The sequence below is a fragment of the Hyla sarda genome, chromosome 12 (genome assembly GCF_029499605.1).
Source record: "Hyla sarda isolate aHylSar1 chromosome 12, aHylSar1.hap1, whole genome shotgun sequence".
Taxonomy (NCBI): domain Eukaryota; kingdom Metazoa; phylum Chordata; class Amphibia; order Anura; family Hylidae; genus Hyla; species Hyla sarda.
Genome location: NC_079200.1, coordinates 14,258,439 through 14,283,071, shown reverse-complemented (window position 1 = coordinate 14,283,071; position 24,633 = coordinate 14,258,439). Strand labels below are relative to the sequence as shown.

Sequence of the window (24,633 nt, the reverse complement as noted above, 5' to 3'; positions counted from 1 at the left end):
TACCTATCCCTATCTTATATGAATGATAGCCTTATACCTATCCCTATCTTATATGAAGGATAGCCTTATACCTATCCCTATCTTATATGAAGGACAGCCTTATACCTATCTCTATCTTATATGAAGGATAGCCTTATGCCTATCTCTATCTTATATGAAGGATAGCCTTATGCCTATCCCTATCTTATATGAAGGATAGCCTTATACCTATCCCATGCATGCTTAAACTCCTTCACTGTATTTGTACTTCTATTGCATCCACTACTCTCTCCGCACTCCCAGCATTGCTTAAAGTTCTAGAACTGCGTCCTCCAAACTGAAGCCCTCCAGATGTTTCAAAGCTACAACTCACAGTAGTAATAGGGGGTAGCAGTTTTGCAACATCTGGAGGGCCACAGTTTTGAGACCACTGTTCTAATAGCATTCAACTATAACTTCCCCTGCTTCTTATCAAAGAGTTAAAGGGGTATTCTCTTCTTAGAAAGTTATCTGATATCCTCAGAATTGAGGAGGGGTCCAGCCTAGTTGGGGAACAGGGGTGGGTGAGATGGGCTACTCGGAGAGGGGAGGTGATAGGCTAGTCGGGGAGTGGGGTGATGGACTAGTTGGGGAGGGGGGTGATGGGCTACTTGAAGAGGGGGGTGGGTTCTGATGAGCTAGTCGGGAGGGTGGTTGCTAGTGATGGGCTAGTTGGGGAGGGGGGTGATGGGCTAGTCGGGGAGGGGGATGATGGGCTACTTGAAGAGGGGGGTGGGTTCTGATGAGCTAGTCGGAAGGGTGGTTGCTAGTGATGGGCTAGTTGGGAACGGGCGGTGGGTGTCATGGGCTAGTCAGAAAGGGGAGGGTGTGATGGGCTAGTCTGGGAGGGAGAATGGGAGTGATGGGCTAGTTGGGTAGGGGGGATGGATGTGATGGGATAGTCGGGGAGGGGGGATGGATGTGATGGGATAGTCGGAGAGGGGGGATGGATGTGATGGGATAGTCGGAGAGAGGAAGGGGTTGGTTGTGATGAGTTAGTCAGGGAGAGGAAGGGTGGGTGTGTTTTACGGAGTCTAGTCTGGGGAGGGGGAGTCAGGCTCCTGAATGCAGACACAACAGCACAATGATAAACCGAGAGGGAGTGTCTACTAAGGAGACAGCCCAAAGTCAGCTTTCAGTATTGGGCGCCCTCTGCTGGATGAAAAGCTGTTTACATCGCTACATGCTCAGATCCTCCTTTGCCAACAGTGCCGCCCTAGGCCTGGGCCTTGTTGGCCTATTGGTATACTATATTGGTGTACACGCCACTGTTAGACGCTATGGAATATCCATCATAGCTTGTTTATCCACAATGTAATATGACATATTATCTTTCTCTCAGTACAGTATATACAATGTGCACCTAGATTGATGCTGCACTGAATTAATGCTCAATGGAATCACCACTTTACACTAAACACATTTTCTTATGGTAATCCCCCCCCCCCCCCCCATTCTACAAGTGAACGCATTAGTGCTCCCGGGCTCACATGAAGCAGTGTAGGCCGTAAAAGCATGAACGCCATCGTTGTACTCGCAACCCCTGCCGCTCTGTCACAATGTTTGCGGTCGCAGGTTATGATAACCCCGGGGTCCTTTCTTCTCTTTCAGGGGTTGTCAGTAGATTGTCAGTGTAAATGGTTCACAGCATGGTCCCTGGCACTGTCATTGTGTGCCTACATACCACCAGCGGACATGAAAGGGCCAGCGCCATTTCATCGCCGGCCCGTCAATGGATCGCTTTGGACGAAATTAATTAAAAGCAGAATGCAAAACTGTACAGCGGTATGTGAGAAATCCATTCCATCACTTCCTGCGTGGGTGTCGGAGGCATTCTCTCTCAGGCTGGGAACCATACCAGGGACCGTATAAAAGAACGTGTATTCTCTCTGCGGGAAACACAGGAGTCATTTAGAACCAGTGTAAACTGTGGAAATTCGATTATGCGCATCCAGATTCCCGTCTGCAGTCATAATACCATCATGTCGCGTTCCTCATCAAATGTGTAAACAGCGGGTTTCCCCATCGCGCGCAGGCGATGACGTTAAGGGCGGCGTGTTTTATTTCCGCTGGAAAATATTTATATTTTCAATAAAAAAGCGATATTTTCCGACTATTAAGAAAAAATAAAACAGACCGCGACCGATAAAAACTTTTGACTCTATGACAGCGGTCACCAAACTGCGGCCCTCCAGTTGTTGCAAAACTACAACGTACAGCATGCTCGGAGACCACTGTCATAGAGACAGCCTAAGGCTCTGGGCATGGTGGGAGTTGTAGTTTTGAAACAGCTGGAGGGCCGCAGTTTGGAGACCACTGTCTTAGAGCCAGCCTAAGGCTATCCAGGCATGCTGGGAGTTGTAGTTTTGCAACAGCTGGAGGGCCCTAAGTTTGGAGACCATTGTCTTAGAGTCAGCCTAAGGCTGTCTGGGCATGCTGGGAGTTGTAGTTTTGCAACAGCTGCAAGGCCCTAAGTTTGGAGACCACTGTCTTAGAGTTAGCCTAAAGCTGTCTGGGCATGCTGGGAGTTGTAGTTTTGAAACAGCTGGAGGGCCGCTGTTTGGAGACCACTGTCTTAGAGTTAGCCTAAAGCTGTCTGGGCATGCTGGGAGTTGTAGTTTTGAAACAGCTGGAGGGCCACAGCTTGGAGACCACTGTCTTAGAGTTAGCCTAAAGCTGTCTGGGCATGCTGGGAGTTGTAGTTCTGCAACAGCTGGAGGGCCCTAAGTTTGGAGACCACTGTCATACAGTCAGCCTAAGTCTGTCCAGGCATGCTGGGAGTTGTAGTTTTGAAACAGCTGGAAGGCAGCAGTTTGGAGACCACTGTCTTAAAGCCAGCCTAAGGCTCTCCGGGCATGCTGAGAGTTGTAGTTTTTCAACAGCTGGATGGCTGAAGTTTGGAGACCACTGTCATACAGTCAGCCTAAGGCTGTCTGGGCATGCTGGGAGTTGTAGATTTGAAACAGCCGGAGGGCCGCAGTTTGGAGACCACTGTCTTAGAGCCAGCCTAAGGCTAACCGGCATGCTGAGAGTTGTAGGTTTGCAACAGCTGGAGGGCTGAAGTTTGGAGACCACTGTCTTAGAGCCAACCTAAGGCTGTCCGGGCATGCTGGGAGTTGTAGTTCTGCAACAGCTGGAAGGTTGCAGTTTGGAGACCACCGCTCTATGATACATATCTTTTGTAGGGAGAGGTACCCGGTTAAGAGGACATGCAGTCAGTCCAAAAATTATTGGGGGAGATTTATCAAAACCTGTGCAGAGGAAGCGTTGACCAGTTGCCCATAGCAACCAATCAGATCTCTTCTTTCATTTTCCAGAGGCCCTTTTAAAAACGAAAGAAGCAAGCTGATTGGTTGCTATGGGCAACTCGTCAACTATTCCTTTGCACAGGTTGTAATAAATCCCATTGTTTGTAACACCTCGGGTAGCCTTATTCTAAGTTTATGTTCACACTGACTGGAATCATTTCAGTCAGGAAATTTGGTAAATCTGCCATCTTCTGCTTGGCAAAGAATTGGAGCGAAATTGTCAGTAAATCAGGAGGAGGATCAGGAAATGCTGTGAAGGAAATTCAGCCACTAAGGCAGTGTTTCCCAACCAGGGTGCCTCCAGCTGTTGCAAAACTACAACTCCCAGCATGCCCGGACAGCCCCCTCCCATAGACTTGCATTGAGGGGTGTGGCGTGGCTTGACATCACGAGGGGCATGGTCATGACATCATGACCCCGCTCCAAGCATTTGTAACAAAATGTTCCATAGACTTTCATTAAGGGGGCCTGGCGTGACGTTGCGAGGGGTGTGGCAGTGACAGCACCTAGTGTTCTAAACGAACACCAGGTGCCGCACAGAGGTCGCTTCAGGAGCCCCGCGATCAAACATCTTATCCAAAGGATAGGGGATAATATGTCTAGGGGCGGAGTACCCCTTTAAGCTCTAGGAAACCAAAGCAAAACTTTTAGAAGCCTCAAGCATGGCCTGACAGTGATGGTACTGGTCCACTCTTATAAGATAGAGAGCCAGCTGAGTCCCTCAGGCACTTGGGCACAGGTGCAACCACAACCTCGCCACCACGTATAGTTATGGTTCCGCCATGGTTACTGACACTACTAAAGGTAGCCATACGCATAGGATAGGATCTTGTGAGAGGATGGGGGTGGGGGTGGCTTATCACCCTAAAATCAATAAGATCGTGCAGTTCAGATTTCATATGCCCATTTTTTCTATCCAAGCCCCACAACCCCCCCACCCCAACACCGTCTGTCAGGAGGAAAGGGGGTAGACCCCCAGTTGACTGCACTAAACCGGTGGGTTCAGATGCCTTTTTCTTTAATTGTATGGGGGCTCTAAGACAACAAATCTTTACTATCTCTTGTAGGAGAAAAAGTCTACATGACCAATGACTTTTACAAAAGTTGTACTGCCTTTGGAGAATAGCCATAAGTAGGTTGACATCACTCGAGGGAAGACAGTATTGGTAAACGAAAACACATGACATAAGACAAAGCCTATACCACTGCCTTTGATGGTCCTCAATAGAGTGTAAGCTCCGTAGACCATTGCATTCAGTTTGTGGTAGGGGGAGATGGTCCTTTCCTGGTAAGATGTGAGGCCACCTTGGTAGATCAACAAGGGTTGTTTGTCATTTCCTAAATAACCAAAAGGGGAATTTCCCTTCATTGAACAAAAGGAAACTCATCAAAACATCATAAGCTATGGAGGCCAAGCATAGAAGAAAGAGCACATCCATACTATACCCATTCGCAGTCGATGGGTGTAGTATGGGTGTGCTCCAAACCATAGAGGCATCCCTTAAAGGGGTACTCCGCCTATAGACATCATATCCTCTATCCAAGATGTCTGATCGCGCGGGTCCCACCGCTGGGGACCCCCGTGATCTCGGCTGCGGCACCCCAGACATCCGGTGCATTGAACAAACTTTGCTCCATGCCATATGACTCGCAATGCAAGGCGGAGGCTCGTGACATCACGGTCACACCACGCTCGTGGCGTCACAGCCACACACCCTCATTGCAAATCTATGGGAGGGGGCGTGGTGGCCGCCACATCATGAGCGGGGAGCGTCCGTGAGGTCACGAGCCACCGGCGCTGCACCCGATGCTCTAAAGAAACGCAGGGCGCAGCAGGGAGATCGTGGGGGCCCTTTGGATAGGGGATAAGATGTCTAGGGGCGGAGTACCCCTTTAAGGGATGCCTCTGTGGTTTGGAGCACACCCATACTACACCCATCGACTGCGAATGGGTATAGTATGGATGTGCTCTTTCTTCTATGCTTGGCCTCCATAGCTTATGATGTTTTGATGAGTTTCCTTTTGTTCAATGAAGGGAAATTCCCCTTTTGGTTATTTAGGAAATGACAAACAACCCTTGTTGATCTACCAAGGTGGCCTCACATCTTACCAGGAAAGGACCATCTCCCCCTACCACAAACTGAATGCAACGGTTTACCGAGCTTACACTCTATTGAGGACCATCGAAGGCAGTGGTATAGGCTTTGTCTTATGTCATGTGTTTTCGTTTACAATGCACAATGTGATGCTCATGTGACAATAAAACGGGGCCCGCTGCTGCTTCTTGTCACATCCGAAGGCTGGAGACTCACGGTGATAAGTGTTAATGTTTACACACCAGCACAATAGCCTGACAAATGGAAGTGATGAATAGGCCTCCATTATCTTTATTATTACACCAAGGCTCTCACATCCTCCAGAGATAGAGGCTATCCAAATATCCAGAAGTCATTCCATTAATTTGGTATTTATGCAGTATTTAAGGGGGTATTAACCTCTTAGCTGCCAGGGAGGACATACATCAGCTGTCATAAACCCAAGTGTCACGATGCCGGCTGGCAGGAGGTGGATCCTCTGTGCCAGAGAGGGATGGCGAGGACCGTGCTAGTGGACCGGTTCTAAGACACTACTGGTTTTCACCAGAGCCCGCCGCAAAGCGGGATGGTCTTGCTGCGGCGGTAGTGACCAGGTCGTATCCACTAGCAACGGCACCTCTCTGGCTGCTGAAGATAGGCGAGGTACAAGGGAGTAGGCAGAAGCAAAGTCGGACGTAGCAGAAGGTCGGGGGCAGGCGGCAAGGTTCGTAGTCAGGGGAGATAGCAATAGTTCTGGTACACAGGGTATAAACACACAAAGAACGCTTTCACTGGCACTAAGGCAACAAGATCCGGCAAGGGAGTGCAAGGGAGGAGACTAGATATAAGCAGGGAACAGGTGGGAACCAATTAAGCTAATTGGGCCAGGCACCAATCATTGGTGCACTGGCCCTTTAAGTCTCAGGGAGCTGGCGCGCGCGCGCCCTAGAGAGCGGAGCCGCGCGCGCCAGCACATGACCGCAGGAGACGGGAACGGGTAAGTGACCTGGGATGCGACTCGCAAGCGGGCGCGTCCCGCTGTGCGAATCGCATCCCCAACGGCCATGGCAGAGCAGCGCTCCCGGTCAGCGCTGACCGGGGAGCTGCAGGGAGAAGGACGCCGTGAGCGCTCCGGGGAGGAGCGGGGACCCGGAGCGCTAGGCGTAACAGTACCCCCCCCCTTAGGTCTCCCCTTCTCTTTATCGGGTAACTGCCTCCCCTGGGATGAGGACACCGGGAAAGGATGGAGGGATTCCTCAACGGCAGGCAGAACCGCAGGAGTAGGAATGGGGAGAGAGGGCAGAGGGCGGGACCTGGCACGGGGCAGTGTGACACCAGGACGAGGGCCATGAGGGGACACAGAAGCTTGCCTGATGGAACTGGGAGGGGGGGAGGGGCATTTCCTGTGGCAGGCAGAGTCCTTAATGACCTTAGGGGGACCAGATACAGGAGGAACCACAGAGTTACGGCAAGGGTTACTGGGAACCGGTTTTAGACAGTTCTTGGAACAAGAGGACCCCCAACTCTTGATCTCCCCAGTGGACCAATCCAGGGTTGGGGAATGAAGTTGAAGCCAGGGAAGTCCAAGGAGAATTTCCGAGGTGCAATTGGGGAGGACCAAAAGTTCAATCCTCTCGTGGTGAGATCCGATGCTCATAAGAAGGGGCTCCGTGCGGAAACGTATGGTACAGTCCACCCTGGCTCCGTTGACCGCGGAAATGTGGAGTGGCTTGACAAGACGGGTCACCGGAATCCGGAATTTATTCACAAAGGAGTCCCGAATAAAATTCCCAGAAGCTCCAGAGTCCAGGCAGGCCACGGCTGAGAGGGGAGAGCTGGCTGAAGTGGAAATCCGAACAGGTACCGTGAGACGTGGAGAAGCCGACTTGGCATCAAGAGACGCCACACCCACGAGAGCTGAGTGCGAGCGTGCGTTTCCCAGACGTGGAGGACGGATTGGGCAATCCACCAGAAAATGTTCAGTACTGGCACAGTACAAACAAAGATTCTCTTCCTTACGGCGATTCCTCTCTTCCAGGGTCAGGCGAGACCGATCCACTTGCATGGCCTCCTCGGCGGGAGGCCTAGGCGCAGATTGCAGTGGAGACTGTGGGAGAGGTGTCCAGAGATCTAAGTCCTTTTCCTGGCGGAGCTCTTGATGCCTCTCAGAAAAACGCATGTCAATGCGAGTGGCTAGATGAATGAGTTCATGCAGGTTAGCAGGAGTCTCTCGTGCGGCCAGAACATCCTTAATGTTGCTGGATAGGCCTTTTTTAAAGGTCGCGCAGAGAGCCTCATTATTCCAGGATAGTTCAGAAGCAAGAGTACGGAATTGTATGGCGTACTCGCCAACGGAGGAATTACCCTGGACCAGGTTCAGCAGGGCAGTCTCAGCAGAAGAGGCTCGGGCAGGTTCCTCAAAGACACTTCGAATTTCCGAGAAGAAGGAGTGTACAGAGGCAGTGACAGGGTCATCGCGGTCCCAGAGCGGTGTGGCCCATGACAGGGCTTTTCCAGACAGAAGGCTGACTACGAAAGCCACCTTAGACCTTTCAGTAGGAAACTGATCCGACATCATCTCCAGATGCAGGGAACATTGGGAAAGGAAGCCACGGCAAAACTTAGAGTCCCCATTAAATTTGTCCGGCAAAGACAGGCGGAGGCTAGGAGTGGCCACTCGCTGCGGAAGAGGTGCAGGAGCTGGTGGAGGAGATGGTTGCTGCTGCTGTAGCTGAGACTGAATCTGCTGTAGCTGCGACTGGAGTTGCTGTGTCATGGTGGTCAAGTACGACAGCTGGTGATCTTGTTGGGCAATCTGTCGGGCTTGCTGGGCGACCAGAGTGGGGAGGTCGGCGACAACAGGCAGAGGAACTTCAGCGGGATCCATGGCCGGATCTACTGTCACGATGCCGGCTGGCAGGAGGTGGATCCTCTGTGCCAGAGAGGGATGGCGAGGACCGTGCTAGTGGACCGGTTCTAAGACACTACTGGTTTTCACCAGAGCCCGCCGCAAAGCGGGATGGTCTTGCTGCGGCGGTAGTGACCAGGTCGTATCCACTAGCAACGGCACCTCTCTGGCTGCTGAAGATAGGCGAGGTACAAGGGAGTAGGCAGAAGCAAAGTCGGACGTAGCAGAAGGTCGGGGGCAGGCGGCAAGGTTCGTAGTCAGGGGAGATAGCAATAGTTCTGGTACACAGGGTATAAACACACAAAGAACGCTTTCACTGGCACTAAGGCAACAAGATCCGGCAAGGGAGTGCAAGGGAGGAGACTAGATATAAGCAGGGAACAGGTGGGAACCAATTAAGCTAATTGGGCCAGGCACCAATCATTGGTGCACTGGCCCTTTAAGTCTCAGGGAGCTGGCGCGCGCGCGCCCTAGAGAGCGGAGCCGCGCGCGCCAGCACATGACCGCAGGAGACGGGAACGGGTAAGTGACCTGGGATGCGACTCGCAAGCGGGCGCGTCCCGCTGTGCGAATCGCATCCCCAACGGCCATGGCAGAGCAGCGCTCCCGGTCAGCGCTGACCGGGGAGCTGCAGGGAGAAGGACGCCGTGAGCGCTCCGGGGAGGAGCGGGGACCCGGAGCGCTAGGCGTAACACCAAGGTCCTTGGCAAACAGCTGCCTTCGGCAAACGTTTGCTTATGTTAACATAGGGATAAGTAAAGGGATTAGAACATTGACATTTGTCACCTGCGTGAATCACCTTTATTACCCACAATGAGGTTGTCTTACCAGCCATTGTCCTAGACCACCTATCAGTCACATCTAGGTCAGAAGTTGTTTTATGGTAATGTGGGTCATTACTGCTGTAACTTCTACAGAGAATACAGCCTAAAGGATACCCTTTACCTTCATACAACTGAGATGTCCATCCTATGGAACCGATCTCCAACCTATGGATAAGATCTCCAACCCATGCACCAGATCTCCAACCTATGGACCAGATCTCCAACCTATGGACCAGATCTCCAACCTGTGTATCAGATCTCCAACCTAATGATCAGATCTTTAACCTATGGACCAAATCTCCAACCTATGGTTAGATCTCAAACCTATGGACCAGATCTCCAACCTATGGACCAGATCACCAACCTATGGTCAGATCTCCAACCTATGGACCAGATCTCCAACATATCGACCAAATCTCCATCCTATTGACCAGATCTCCAACTTATGGACCAGATCTCCAACATATGGATCAGATCTCCAACCTATGAACCTGATCTCCAACATATAGACCAGATCTGCAACATATGGACCAGATCTCCAATCTATGGATCAGATCTTCAACCTATGGATCAGATCTCCAATCTATGGATCAGATCTTCAACCTATGGACCAGATCTCCAACCTATGGATCAGATCTCCAACCTATGGACCAGATCTCCAACCTATGGATCAGATCTCCAACCCATGGATCAGATCTCCAACCCATGGATCAGATCTCCAACCTATGGACCAGATCTCCAACCTATGGACCAGATCTCCAACCTATGGACCAGATCTCCAACCTATGGATCAGATCTTCAACAGACCAGATCTTCAACGGACCAGATCTTCAACCTATGGAGCTGATCTCCAACGTATGGTCAGATCTCCAACCTATGGACCAGATCTCCAACATATGGACCAGATCTGCAACATATGGACCAGATCTCCAACCTATCGAACAGATCTTCAACCTATGGATCAGATCTCCAACTTATGAATCGGATCTCCAACTTATGGACCAGATCTCCAACCTATGGACCAGATCTCAAACTTATGGACCAGATCTCCAACCTATGGACCAGCTTTCCTACCTATGGACCAGATCTCCAACCTATGCACTAGATCTTAAACCTATGGACCTGATATCAAACCTATGGACCAGATCTCCAACCTATGGACCAAATCTCCAACCTATGGACCAGATCTCTAACCTATGAATCAGATTTCCAACCTGTGGGCTCTCCAGCAAAACTAAAGCTCCCAACATGCCATGGGGCAGCCTGTGGATGTCACAGCATGCTAGGAGTTGTAGTTTTGCAACCACTGGAGAGCCAAAAGCTGGGGAACACTGCTGTAGTGATAATATTTGGGATAACATAGCCTACCAACATTGAATGATGCAAAAATACCCTGCAAATCAGAAAAGTAGACTTGTCTGTGTCTGCACCTCTTATAGTCTACAACCATGGGTGTTCTGGTGAGGTTATGTAGTACCACAATGGATGCCCAGACATGTCAAAAGTTGTGATCGCACTGGGTCTCACTCCTGAGACCCTCTGTGATCTATGGTTATGAGCCATTGAAGTATGCGGCATCTCGCTCTACTCCCTGACCAGCAGATCTCACCTTTTTACTGCAGACCAGGTTTGGTTTTTATTTAAAAGCAGACTTTATTTTAATATGGATAAAATAACAAACAAGGAGATGACGTGTTTCGGGAGCAATCTTCCCTTTCCTCAGATTAGTTTTTGATTGACATCCGGTGAGTGAGCAGCTTTTCCAGATTATAACTATTATAACTAGCAATCACAGCGAGTCTCAGGAGTGAGACCTGATGCAATAAAAACGTTTGACATGTCTGCGCGATAAAGTAACACTCCAAGTAAGACTGATACACTGGCCCAGATATAATACTGTAAACTCAATATAGGGATATGTCAGCACTTCCGCAGAATCTGCAGTGGTGCACAAGGTAGGGTAAAGCCACAGGTAGAAGAAAGATGATACCCAGCACTCACCAGTAATGCACAATAATGATTTATTATGCCATAGTGTAGTACAAGGACTCGTTTTGGCGTGGGAGCCTTCCTCAGCTGTCTGCCTATAGGCCGATCGCTGAGGAAGGCTCCTATGCCGAAACGCGTCCTTGTACTACATTATGGCATAATAAATCTTCACTGTGCATTACTGGTGAGTGCTGGGTATCATCTTTCATAAAATTGTAAACAACACTGATCTTGTAGTTCTGCGCTGACTTACAAATACTTTACTCAACTCAAGCATTGCACAAGGAAGCGACCCTTTAGAGAGCAGTGATGAGGATTCTGTGGAGTGTGGATGCATTGGCCCTTACAGACAAGAAACCACCCTTTATCGGACTGGTTATAATAAAAATACAATAAAGTTTATTGAGGATAGCGTGTTTTGAGTGGTCCCCCTCACTTCATCAAGTCCTCTATATGTCTAGAGCATAACGATACGTAGATATTAAGTGCAATTCTACAGTTCCTTTTTTTTCGATAGTCTTCCGATGCACCAACGATCCAGCCACTCTCTGCTGCCATCACTTGTCGGCCACACATGCCCTGTTACACGGGGACAAGTGTGGCTGACGGCCATTGATTTTTTTGTACCGGTCAAAATTACAGCATCAGCTACCGAAAGCGTTTGCCATTCATCGGCTGATCACTGGCCCTATTACACAGGGTGATATCGGCCTATTTGGCCAATAATACGGCCCTTCGACAAGTTGATTGATAAATCTGACACATCTTTAGGCTGTCAAGACCAAGTTTAGACCAACTTTTAGGTTAAATCTGATGCAAATTGAGTTAAAGTGGTACTCCATCCCTTGGATACTGTATAAGATGTCTGATCGTGGGGATCCCGCCGCTTGGGACCCCCGCGATCTCAGCTGCGGCACACCAGACATCCGGTGGAGGGAGCGAACATCTCTCCTCGCCGGATGACTGGTGATGCAGGGCAGAGGCTGGTGACGTCACAGCCACACACCCTCAATGCAAGTCTATGGGAGGGGGCGTGACTGCCGGCACACCCCCTCCCATAGACTTGCATTGAGGGGGCGTGGTCAAGACGTCACGAGCGGGGCATGGTTTTGATGTCACGAGCCTCCAGCGCTGCACCGGACGCTCAACACAAATGCCAGGTGCAGCAGGGAGATCGCCGAGGTCCCGCCGTTGGATAGGGGATAAGATGTCTAGGGGTGGAGTACCCCTTTAATGAAACTATGCTCCTGTGCCAGACCCAGCAGAAAAAGTTTCTAAAACACATAAAAATTTGCCATAAACCAGTATTGTGGACCAAATTATGCTTAAATTCTGTTGCATTTTTCAATAATAAATCTGGGCCGCTGTGTTATACCAAGAGCAGGGTCTGAGGCATTGAACGTGACACGTGACTTCTCTAAAATCGGAGGCCCTTGAATCCCCGTGTCATGCCCCACAACCCTCTCTAGGCATAACAATGTGTCGCGAGTGCCTTCTTATGTTAGTTATAATTTATTGTATTAATGTAAAGTTGTGCTTTTGGTAGAGTTAAAGGGGTACTCCGGTGGAAAACTTTTTTTTCTTTTTAATGAACTGGTGCCAGAAAGTTAAACAGATTTGTAAATTACTTCAATTTAAAAATCTTAATCCTTCCAGTACTTCTTAGCAGCTGTATGCTAGAGAGGAAATTCTTTTATTTTTGAATTTCTTTTTTGGCTTGTCCACAGTGCTCTCTGCTGACACCTCTGTCCGTGTCAGGAACTGTCTGCTCTGGACAGTTCCTGATACGGACATCAGGTGTCAGCAGAGAGCACTGTGCACAAGACAAAAAAAGAAATTCAAAAAGAAAAGAGTTTCCTCTGTAGTATACAGCTGCTAATAAGAACTGGAAAGACAATTTATTTTAATAGAAGTCATTTACAAATCTGTTTAACTTTCTGGCACCAGCTGATTAACATTTTTTATTACCAGAGTACCCCTTTAAGGTCAAGGTACCCTTACACTTGGTACATGCCTAGGACCAGGGCTTCATTTTGAAGGTTTGATGAAGCGCTCTACTGTAGAAACTCAACCCTTTAACTTAGAAACAATGATATGGGGTAGAATTACCTATAATAACTTATAAAATAGAATACCGGGGGATTCTTGAGATAAAGTTAAAATCCATTAGTGAGCATGAATTCAGTTTCGGGAATGCTCCAAAGTAGACAAGAGATGCTTCATCTCCAGACACTTTTGATCCAGTACACTGTTCTTAAGAAAAGATCTGATGCTAGATAGGATAACAGGCTTTATATTGGCTCATGAAAGGACAGGATGTATTTAAAGGGGTACTCCGGTGGGGGGAAAAAAATCAACTGGTGCCAGAAAGTTAAACAGATTTATAAATATAATTCTAATTAAAAATCTTAATCCTTCCAGTACTTATCAGCTGCTATATGCTCTCTGCTGACACCTCTGTCCATGTCAGGAACTGTCCAGAGCAGGAGAGGTTTGCTATGGGGATTTGCTTGTACTCTGGACAGTTCCTGACAAAGACAGAGGTGTCAGCAGAGAGCACTGTGGTCAGACTGAAAAGAACTCCAGTATCCCCTTAAGGGTACGTTCACACGCGTGGATTTTTGCAGCGTATTTAGCCCGCTCTATGCTGGCTTTACATGTGCCTGCTGGTAGTGGCAATACACCGCGACGAGCAGACACACTGCAGCGATGTGCGCGGCATACTCGCACATCGCGGCCGCTCTCCTTGCTCTGAGCTAGGCAGAGAGCTCCCGCGATGTGCGAGTATACTGCGAGTTGTACATCACAGTGTGCCTGCTGGTAGCGGGGTATTGCCACTACGAGCAGGCACATGTAAAGCCAGCATAGAGTGGGGCCTTCACCAGCGGATCTGCAGCGTAAAATCCGCTGAAAATCCGCGCGTGTGAACGTACCCTGAGGCTAAGTGTCCACTTGATTTTTTTCGGGCAGTTTTTGGATATCTGCCACTGCACTTTTTGAGCCAAAGTCAGAAGTGGATCCAGAAGGGAAGAGAAGTGTAAGTCCTTCCTTTATATGTCCTATTCCATTTGAATACACTTCTGGTTTTGGCTCAAAAACTGCAGTGACAGCTGTCCAAAAACTGCCAGAAAAAAACCAAGTGGAAATTTAGCCTAAGGATGCAGCCAATTTTATTTTAGCGTTTTCGTTTTTTTCCTCCTCGCCTTCAAAAAATCATAACTCTTTTATATTTTCATCCACAGACTAGTATGAGGGCTTATTTTTTGCAGACCAGTTGTTCTTTGTAATGACATCACTCACTTTACCATAAAATGGATGGGGAAATAAAAAAAATACTATTTGTGTGGGTAAATTGAAAAGAAAACCACAATTTAGCAAATTTTGGAAGGTTCCGTTCTGCTCAGACCAGAGCAGAAGACCCCGGGAGACGGCCGGAGGTAGGTGAGGGGACCTTCATCCGCCATGCTGGAGGATCAAATCCCTGTGGATCCATATTAAGTGCCGCACTGCCGCAGATGCTGTGATCTATATTGATCACGGCATCTGAGGGGTTAATGGCACACATCAGCGTGATCGCTGATGTGAGCCATAACCGGCAGGTCCATGGCTGGACCGGCCACGCATGACACGAGCATCACTCCCGTGCTCGCGGTCATGTATAGGACGCAAATGTACATCCTGGTGCGTTAAGTACCAGGGCACCAGGACATACATTTACATCCTATGTTGTTACGGGAGTAAGAAAAACAACTTCCTGTGGAGCATACACCAGCTGATAAGTACTGGAAGGATTAAGATTTTTAAATAGAAGTAATTTACAAATCTGTTTAACTTTCTTGCACCAGTTGATTAAAAAAATTTTTTCCACTGGAGTACCCCTTTAAGGGTCACAAATGTATTTTTGAGCTGCATCATAGAACCAGTCAAATAAAAGTCTTTCCTGTGCAAATGTAAATGTATGAATACGGCCAAGATGAGATTCCTTTTCTTTTCTTAGTTTGGTTCCAGAGGCAAATGAGTACCTTCTGGGCCCCAATGCAAAATCTATAATGGGGCCCATATCTACCATGTATCATTCACACTACTGGGGTCTTTTTATGGGGCCCCCTCAGTCACAAGGCCCAGATGCTTCTCTGTTACCTCTGCACCCCCTGCTGGTTGCTATTGATGGGGTGTCTAACAACCATAGTCAGGGCTGCAATCAGAAATGTTGGGGCCCCTTACACAGCTTAGGGCCATATACCATTTCTAGACTCCCCCCTTTGCGCCCCAATATACATTTCTAGAACCCCCTCTGTGCCCCATAGAAAACATTTATAGAATCCCCCGTGCCCCTATATATATTTGTAGACCCTCCAATGTGCCCCATATACCATTTCTAGACTCCCCCCTTTGTGCCCCCATATACCATTTCTAGACTTCCCCCTCTGTGCCCCATATACATTTCTAGACTTCCCCCTCTATGGCCCCATAAACATTTCTAGAATCCCCCTCATGCCTCCAGAAACATTTCAGCCATTGGCTGTCTGGGCATGCTGGGAGTTTAAATTTTGCAACAGCTGGAGGCACCCTAGTTGCGAAACCCTTCTCTGCAGTGTGCATGAAGACGTTATTTTCCCCTATAAGTAATGCTTCCATTGCATATCCTAGTTAGGGCCCATGCAAACTACAGATTTTTTTAAGCAAAATTCTGCTCTATATCCCATTTGGAAATTCGTTGACCCTTCCATACTGTGGAATTTCCGCACTGAAAATATTCCACCACAGAAATTCTGGACTCGGTCTTTCTAGGGACATCCATCTGGACTGCATTGCTGTCAGTAGTGATGGCGCAAGTCCATGTGGTCCTAGCGCCAATTGATTTCGGTGGTGCCCGCTGCAGACAGGGTCTAGGCCCGGAATATCTCCTGTAGACGATACCCCTCAATGGCAGCCCTGCCATGGATCTGCCCAAAAAAGCCATCATACGGCCATGTGCATGAGATCCCTCACAAGAGGCTGCCCGAGGCTACACTTCCCAAATGTGACCAGATTTAAGCATCAGTGTCATAGCCCTGGACCTGAAAGATCCTACTAAACCAAACATAGATCATCAGAGAATCCAAAGAACCTCGTAAGGAGGAAAATGAGGGTTATTGGTACTAGAGGCATGATATGGACATTTAAATAAGGCCATGTCTACCGACTTTAGAGGTACAAAGGACTATTTAAGAACAAAGACAATACAGTACAATCTGTAGGTATCAGGTTATAGAGCAGGATGAGCTGAGCAGATGATATATACAATACAGTTCAATCTGCAGGTATCATGTTATAGAGCAGGAGGAGCTGAGCAGATGATATATACAATACAGTATAATCTGCAGGTATCATGTTATAGAGCAGGAGGAGCTGAGCAGATGATATATACAATACAGTACAATCTGCAGGTATCATGTTATAGAGCAGGAGGAGCTGAGCAGATGATATATACAATACAGTACAATCTGCAGGTATCATGTTATAGAGCAGGAGGAGCTGAGCAGATGATATATACAATACAGTACAATCTGCAGGTATCATGTAATAGAGCAGGAGGAGCTGAGCAGATGATATATAGAATACAGTACAATCTGCAGGTATCATGTTATAGAGCAGGAGGAGCTGAGCAGATGATATATACAATACAGTACAATCTGCAGGTAACATGTTAGAGAGCAGGAGGAGCTGAGCAGATGATATATACAATACAGTACAATCTGCAGGTATCATGTTATAGAGCAGGAGGAGCTGAGCAGATGATATATACAATACAGTACAATCTGCAGGTATCATGTTAAAGAGCAGGAGGAGCTGAGCAGATGATATATACAATACAGTACAATCTGCAGGTAACATGTTATAGAGCAGGAGGAGCTGAGCAGATGATATATACAATACAGTACAATCTGCAGGTAACATGTTATAGAGCAGGAGGAGCTGAGCAGATGATATATACAACACAGTACAATCTGCAGGTATCAGGTTATAGAGCAGGAGGAGCTGAGCAGATGATATATATGCAATACAGTACAATCTGCAGGTATCATGTTATAGAGCAGGAGGAGCTGAGCAGATGATATATACAATACAGTACAATCTGCAGGTATCAGGTTATAGAGCAGGAGGAGCTGAGCAGATGATATATACAATACAGTACAATCTGCAGGTATCATGTTATAGAGCAGGAGGAGCTGAGCAGACAATATATACAATACAGTACAATCTGCAGGTATCATGTTATAGAGCAGGAGGAGCTGAGCAGATGATATATACATTATAGTACAATCTACAGGCATCATGTTATAGAGCAGGAGGAGCTGAGCAGATTATATATACAATACAGTACAATCTGCAGGTAACGTGTTATAGAGCAGGAGGAGCTGAGCAGACGATATATACAATACAGTACAATCTGCAGGTATCATGTGATAGAGCAGGAGGAGCTGAGCAGATGATATATACATTATAGTACAATCTACAGGCATCATGTTATAGAGCAGGAGGAGCTGAGCAGATGATATATACAATACAGTACAATCTGCAGGTATCATGTTATAGAGCAGGAGGAGCTGAGCAGATGATATATACAATACAGTACAATCTGCAGGTAACATGTTATAGAGCAGGAGGAGCTGAGCAGATTTACTGATAAAAAATTGTATACATTTAAGTGTAGCCACTAGAGAAGAGCCAAACTCCTGACATTTATTTCAGGTTTGAAAGGTCCGGCATGTGATTTTGACTGTCAGAGGCATTTCGGATTCAGATCCCAATTACAGAAGTGGCCTATGTAAACTATGCAGAGGAGCAGGGACCCCTATCAATGGCAAGTGTCCCTGCTCCTGTTCAGAGACACCTTGGGTGCCCCCTTAAACATCCGAGCCCTGAGTTGTAGTTTTGCAACAACTGGAGGCACACTGGTTGGGTAACCCTGCTATAGGGGTGCAAAGGTAGCAGATGCACCTGGACCAGATGTTAAGGGGGCCCCCAAGGTCACTCTGCACATATGAAGCATAAGAAGACACATGGCACATGGTAGTCTTGGGGCCCCAATTACAGATACATTAGGGCCCTAGAGCTAAATGTTTTACCCCTATATATTCATTTATTAGTATTGTAAATTTATTCCATATTGATTAGATAAACATGGCAATTTTCTAACACAAAACAGCTCCACACCTGTCCTCAGGCTGTGTGTGGTATTACAACTCTGCCCTATTTTATTTGAATGGAACTTAGCTGTAGTACTACTGAGTACAAGAGTGGCGCTGTTTCTGGAAGGGGTCAGCTGTGTTTTTTTGTAATCTCCGATAACCCCTTTTTATGACCCTGTACCGATCTAACAAATTTACTTACATATCAGTGCAAGCCCAAAAATAATTACACTTGTTTTATAATCAGCAATAACAGATGTAGCAGAGCTGAATTTGTCACATATAGGCGTTGTCCAGGATTAGAAAAACAGAGCCGATTTCTTCCAGAAACCGCGCCACCCCTGTCCTCAGGTTGTGCAGGGTATTGCAGCTCAGTTCCATTGAAGTGAATGGAGCCGTGTTGTAATATCACGTGCCACCTGAGGATAGGGATGGTGCTGTTTTGGAGGAGAAATTAGCTCTGTTTTTCAATTTCTGAACAACTTTCTTTGAAGTTGCACTGTCATAATGTAAATAACTAAATCAAATAACTAAATAAACACATAAATAAAACAAGGAGCAAAAAAATAAGGCAAAAAAATAAATAAGTAAAGCAAATAAATAAATAAAACACTAAACAAACTAGTAATAATAGCTTTTTCACGGGGTTGTACTGTAATAATATTCTAAATAAAATAAAAACATAAATATGTATTACCGTATAATATTTATTTATTTGGTAAACATATTTATTTATTTATTTATTTGCTTATTTATTTATTAACTTATTTATTTATATATTCATTTATTTAAATATATATATATATATATATATATATATATATATATATATATATAAACATATAAATAAGCAAATAAATAAAATAAATAAATACGTTAAATAATTAATAATAATAGTTTTTTCTTGAAGTTGCACTGTAATAATCTAAATTAAATAATAATAAATAATATTTATTTAGTTAACTTATTCATTTATTTCTTTATTTGCTTATTTACTAATTAATTAATTTATATATTCATTTATTTAAATTAATATATAAACAAATAAAGAAATAAGCAAATAAATAAAAGAAATAATTAAGTTAAATAAATAATAATAGTTTTTTCTTGAAGTTGCACTGTAATAATATAAATAAAATAAAAAACATTAATATATATATATATATATATATATATATATATAATCACCATATAATATTTATTTAGTTAACTTATTCATTTATTTCTTTATTTGCTTATTTATTAATTCATTTATTTATTTGTATATTCATTTATTTAAATGAATAAATATATTAACAAGTAAAGAAATAAGCAAATAAAGTTAAATAAATAAATAAGTTAAATAAATAAATAAATAATAATAGTTTTTCCAAGAAGTTGCCCTGTAATAATCTAAATAAAACCAAACATTAATATAAAATACCATATAATATTTATTTAGTTAACTTAGTCATTTATTTCTTTATTTCCTTATTTCTTTATTTATATATTCATTTATTTAAATGGATAAATATGTAAATAAATAAATAAACAAATTAGCAAATATATTTAAAAAAAAATTACTTTAACAAATAAAAAAATAAATAAATCAACAAATTAGTAAATAAATAAATAAAATAAATAAATAACTTTAATAAATAAATAAGTGATAGCTTTTTCTTGCGGTCCACATCATGATCTCACCGCGAGTTGTCGAAAAGGACGATTCCTTGTACAAACTCACAAAATCATTTTTGACTACGTCAAACCAACTTAGTTCTGCTACGTGAGTACAGGAGAAGGTAAAAAATAAGTAAATACATAAATAAAAAATAAAAAAATAAATAAAAAAGTTTTAAGAGAAAAGCCAGCGTGGATGATGCGTGTCTCCGGACTTTTACTGAATAAACGGGACTCTGCTTTTCGCATCATCCACGTTGGCTTTTCTCTTATCTATTTGGACCTCTGGTGCTGCCGTACGCCTGCCATGCGGTGGATGGAACTTACCTATTCCTTACCTATCTATTCTACTTGTTAAAGGGGTACTCTGCTGAAAAACTTTTTTTTTCTATATATCAACTGGCTCCAGAAAGTTAAACAGATTTGTAAATTACTTCTATTAAAAAATCTTAATCTTTCCTGCACTTATCAGCTGCTAAAGTTGACTAGTTCTTTTCTGTCTGACCACAGTGCTCTCTGCTGACACCTCTGTTTGTCTCAGGAACTGTCCAGAGTAGGAGCAAATCTCCGTAGCAAACCTCTCCTATTACTTAATAGAAGTAATGTACACATCTGTTTAACTTTCTGGAGCCAGTTGTATATGGAAAAAAAAATTCACCGGAATGCCCCTTTAAGTAAAGTTTTGTAACTTTTTTTTTTAGAAGTTTGGTATTTCTCGCTGTTACCTGTTGGATCGTTGGACTGGTGCAGGTATCTTCCCCCGTGCTTGGCTTGGTTCAGCGTGTAGTTGTCGCTGGGGATGGTGGCTTCTACGATGACCTCCGTATTTTCGACGATCCCCGGGATGATCTCCGTGGCGTCGTTTTTAAGGGACGGCCATCCCAGCACGGGGTCCAGGACGGCGAGGATCAGCAGGAGGGCGCAGTGTGCAGCCAAGGCGAAGTACATGATGTTGCTCCTCTGAGGCTCCTTCCAGCTCAGTCACAGGATTAAGATGTTACTCCGGCACCAAGTGTTCTCCTTTTTTAAATCTTTTTCCCCAGCTGGGACGGCCAATGGCTGGAGGGATAGGAAGGACTTAGTCTCAGCTTCATTCATGCTGGAGAGGTGTATTACAGGGAGGAGCGGTCTCCTAATCCTCGCCAAACACTTCGTCCCTTCTTCTCCCTCCTCCTCCTCCCGTCTCACAGGATCTGCAGCCTAGAAGGTTGTCACATCTACAGAGGCGTCTGCTGTGTAATAGTATACAGGACACTGTGTATATACCATCATATACCCTGATATATACCATCATATACCCTGATATACCCTGATATATACCATCATATACCCTGATATATACCATCATATACCCTGATATATACCATCATATACCCTCATATATACCATCATATACCCTCATATATACCATCATATACCCTGATATATACCATCATATACCCTGATATATACCATCATATACCCTCATATATACCATCATATACCCTGATATATACCATCATATACCCTGATATATACCATCATATACCCTGATATATACCATCATATACCCTCATATATACCATCATATACCCTGATATATACCATCATATACCCTGATATATACCATCATATACCCTGATATATACCATCATATACCCTGATATATGCCATCATATACCCTGATATATACCATCATATACCCTGATATATACCATCATATACCCTGATATATACCATCATATACCCTGATATATACCATCATATACCCTGATATATACCATCATATACCCTGATATATACCATCATATACCCTGATATATACCATCATATACCCTGATATATACCCTTATATACCCTGATATATGCCATCATATACCCTGATATATACCATCATATACCCTGATATATACCATCAGATACCCTGATATATACCATCATATACCCTGATATATACCCTGATATACCCTGATATATACCATCATATACGCTGATATATACCATCATATTTCCTGATATATACCCTGATATACACCATCATATACCCTGATATATACCATCATATACCCTGATATATACCATCATATACCCTGATATATACCATCATATACCCTGATATATACCATCATATACCCTGATATATATAACATCATATACCCTGATATATACCATCATATACCCTGATATATACCCTGATATACACCATCATATACCCTGATATATACCCTGATATATACCATCATATACCCTGATATATATACCATCATATACCCTGATTTATACCATCATATACCCTGATATATACCCTGATATACACCATCATATACCCTGATATATATACCCTGATATATACCATCATATACCCTGATATATACACCATCATATACCCTGATATATACCATCATATACCCTGATATATACCATCAGATACCCTGATATATACCCTCATATACCCTGATATATAACATCATATACCCTGATATATACCCTCATATACCCTGATATATACCATCATATACCCTAATATATACCATCATATACCCTGATATATACCTTCATATACCCTGATATGTACCATCATATACCCTGATATATACACCATCATATACCCTGATATATACCCTCATATACCCTGATATATACACCATCATATACCCTGATCTATACCATCATATACCCTGATATATACCATCAGATACCCTGATTAATATACCATCATATACCCTGATATATACCATCATATACCCTGATATATACCATCATATACCCTGATATACACCATCATATACCATCATATACCCTGATATATACACCACCATATACCCTGATATATACACCATCATATACCCTGATATATACCATCATATACCCTGATATATACAATCATATACCCTAATATATACCATCATATACCCTGATGTATACACCATCATATACCCTAATATATGCCATCATATACCCTGATATATACCATCATATACCCTGATATATACCATCATATACCCTGATATATACCATCATATACCCTGATATGTACCATCATATACCCTGATATATACCATCATATACCCTGATATATACCATCATATACCCTGATATATACCATCATATACCCTAATATATGCCATCATATACCCTGATGTATACCATCATATACCCTGATATATACCATCATATACCCTGATATATACCATCATATACCCTGATATATACCATCATATACCCTGATATATACCATCATATACCCTGATATATACCATCATATACCCTGATATACACAGCACCATATACCCTGATATATACCATCATATACCCTGATATATACCATCATATACCCTGATATACACACCACCATATACCCTGATATATACCATCATATACTCTGATATATACCATCATATACCCTGATATATACCATCATATACCCTGATATATATACCATCACATAGACTGATATATACCCTCATATACCGTGATATATACCATCATATACCCTGATATATACCATCATAGACCCTGATATATACCATCATATACCCTGATATATACCATCATATACCCTGATATATACCATCATAGACCCTGATATATACCATCATATACCCTGATATATACCATCAAATACCCTGATATATACCATCATATACCCTGATATATACCATCATATACCCTGATATATACCATCATATACCCTAATATATACCATCATATACCCTGATATATATACCATCATATACCCTAATATATACCATCATATACCCTGATATATACCATCATATACCCTGATATATACCATCATATACCCTAATATATACCATCATATACCCTGATATATACCATCATATACCCTAATATATACCATCATATACCCTGATATATACCCTCATATACCCTCATATATACCATCATATACCCTCATATATACCATCATATACCCTAATATATACCATCATATACCCTGATATATACCCTCATATACCCTCATATATACCATCATATACCCTCATATATACCATCATATACCCTAATATATACCCTCATATACCCTCATATATACCATCATATACCCTGATATATACCATCATATACCCTGATATATACCATCATATACCCTAATATATACCATCATATACCCTGATATACACCATCATATACCCTGATATATACCATCATATACCCTGATATATACCCTCATATACTGGCCGGGGGACCCCCTCATGTTCTCCAAACTTCATCAGGATCCCAGCTGCAGCATTATTTATTATCATGCACTGAGTATGTCCACAGGATGACAGGATTGGGTTTGCACTATAAGGCTCTATTATTTGGCACTGACTGGCGAAATTAAAAAAAAGTTGTGGCCCCTGTTCTATGTTACCAGAGGTTTTCTTGTTAAAGTCAACTATTTATTTCTAAAAACTGTACATGCTTCACGGCTCTATGGAAGATAGAGAGATATGAGACAGATAGATAGATAGATAGATAGATAGATAGATATGAGATAGATAGATAGATAATAGATAGATAGATATGAGACAGACAGATAGATAATAGATAGATAGATATGAGACAGACAGATAGATAGATAGATAGATATGAGACAGATAGATAGATAGATAGATAGATAGATAGATATGAGATAGATAGATATGAGATAAATAGATAGATAGATAGATAGATAGATAGATATGAAATCTA

At 43.8% G+C, this 24,633-nt stretch overlaps 1 protein-coding gene across 1 annotated transcript in view; it reads right to left on the bottom strand.

The window, feature by feature from the left end:
• SOST (sclerostin) overlaps positions 1–21,107 on the bottom strand; it is a 30,853-nt gene extending 9,746 nt beyond the window's left edge. Inside the window, exon 1 of the mRNA XM_056548694.1 lies at positions 20,682–21,107. Coding sequence (XP_056404669.1) covers positions 20,682–20,904 — 223 coding nt within the window. The 5' untranslated portion in view covers positions 20,905–21,107. The remainder of the gene's footprint in view (positions 1–20,681) is intronic.
• Positions 21,108–24,633: the final 3,526 nt, after the last annotated feature.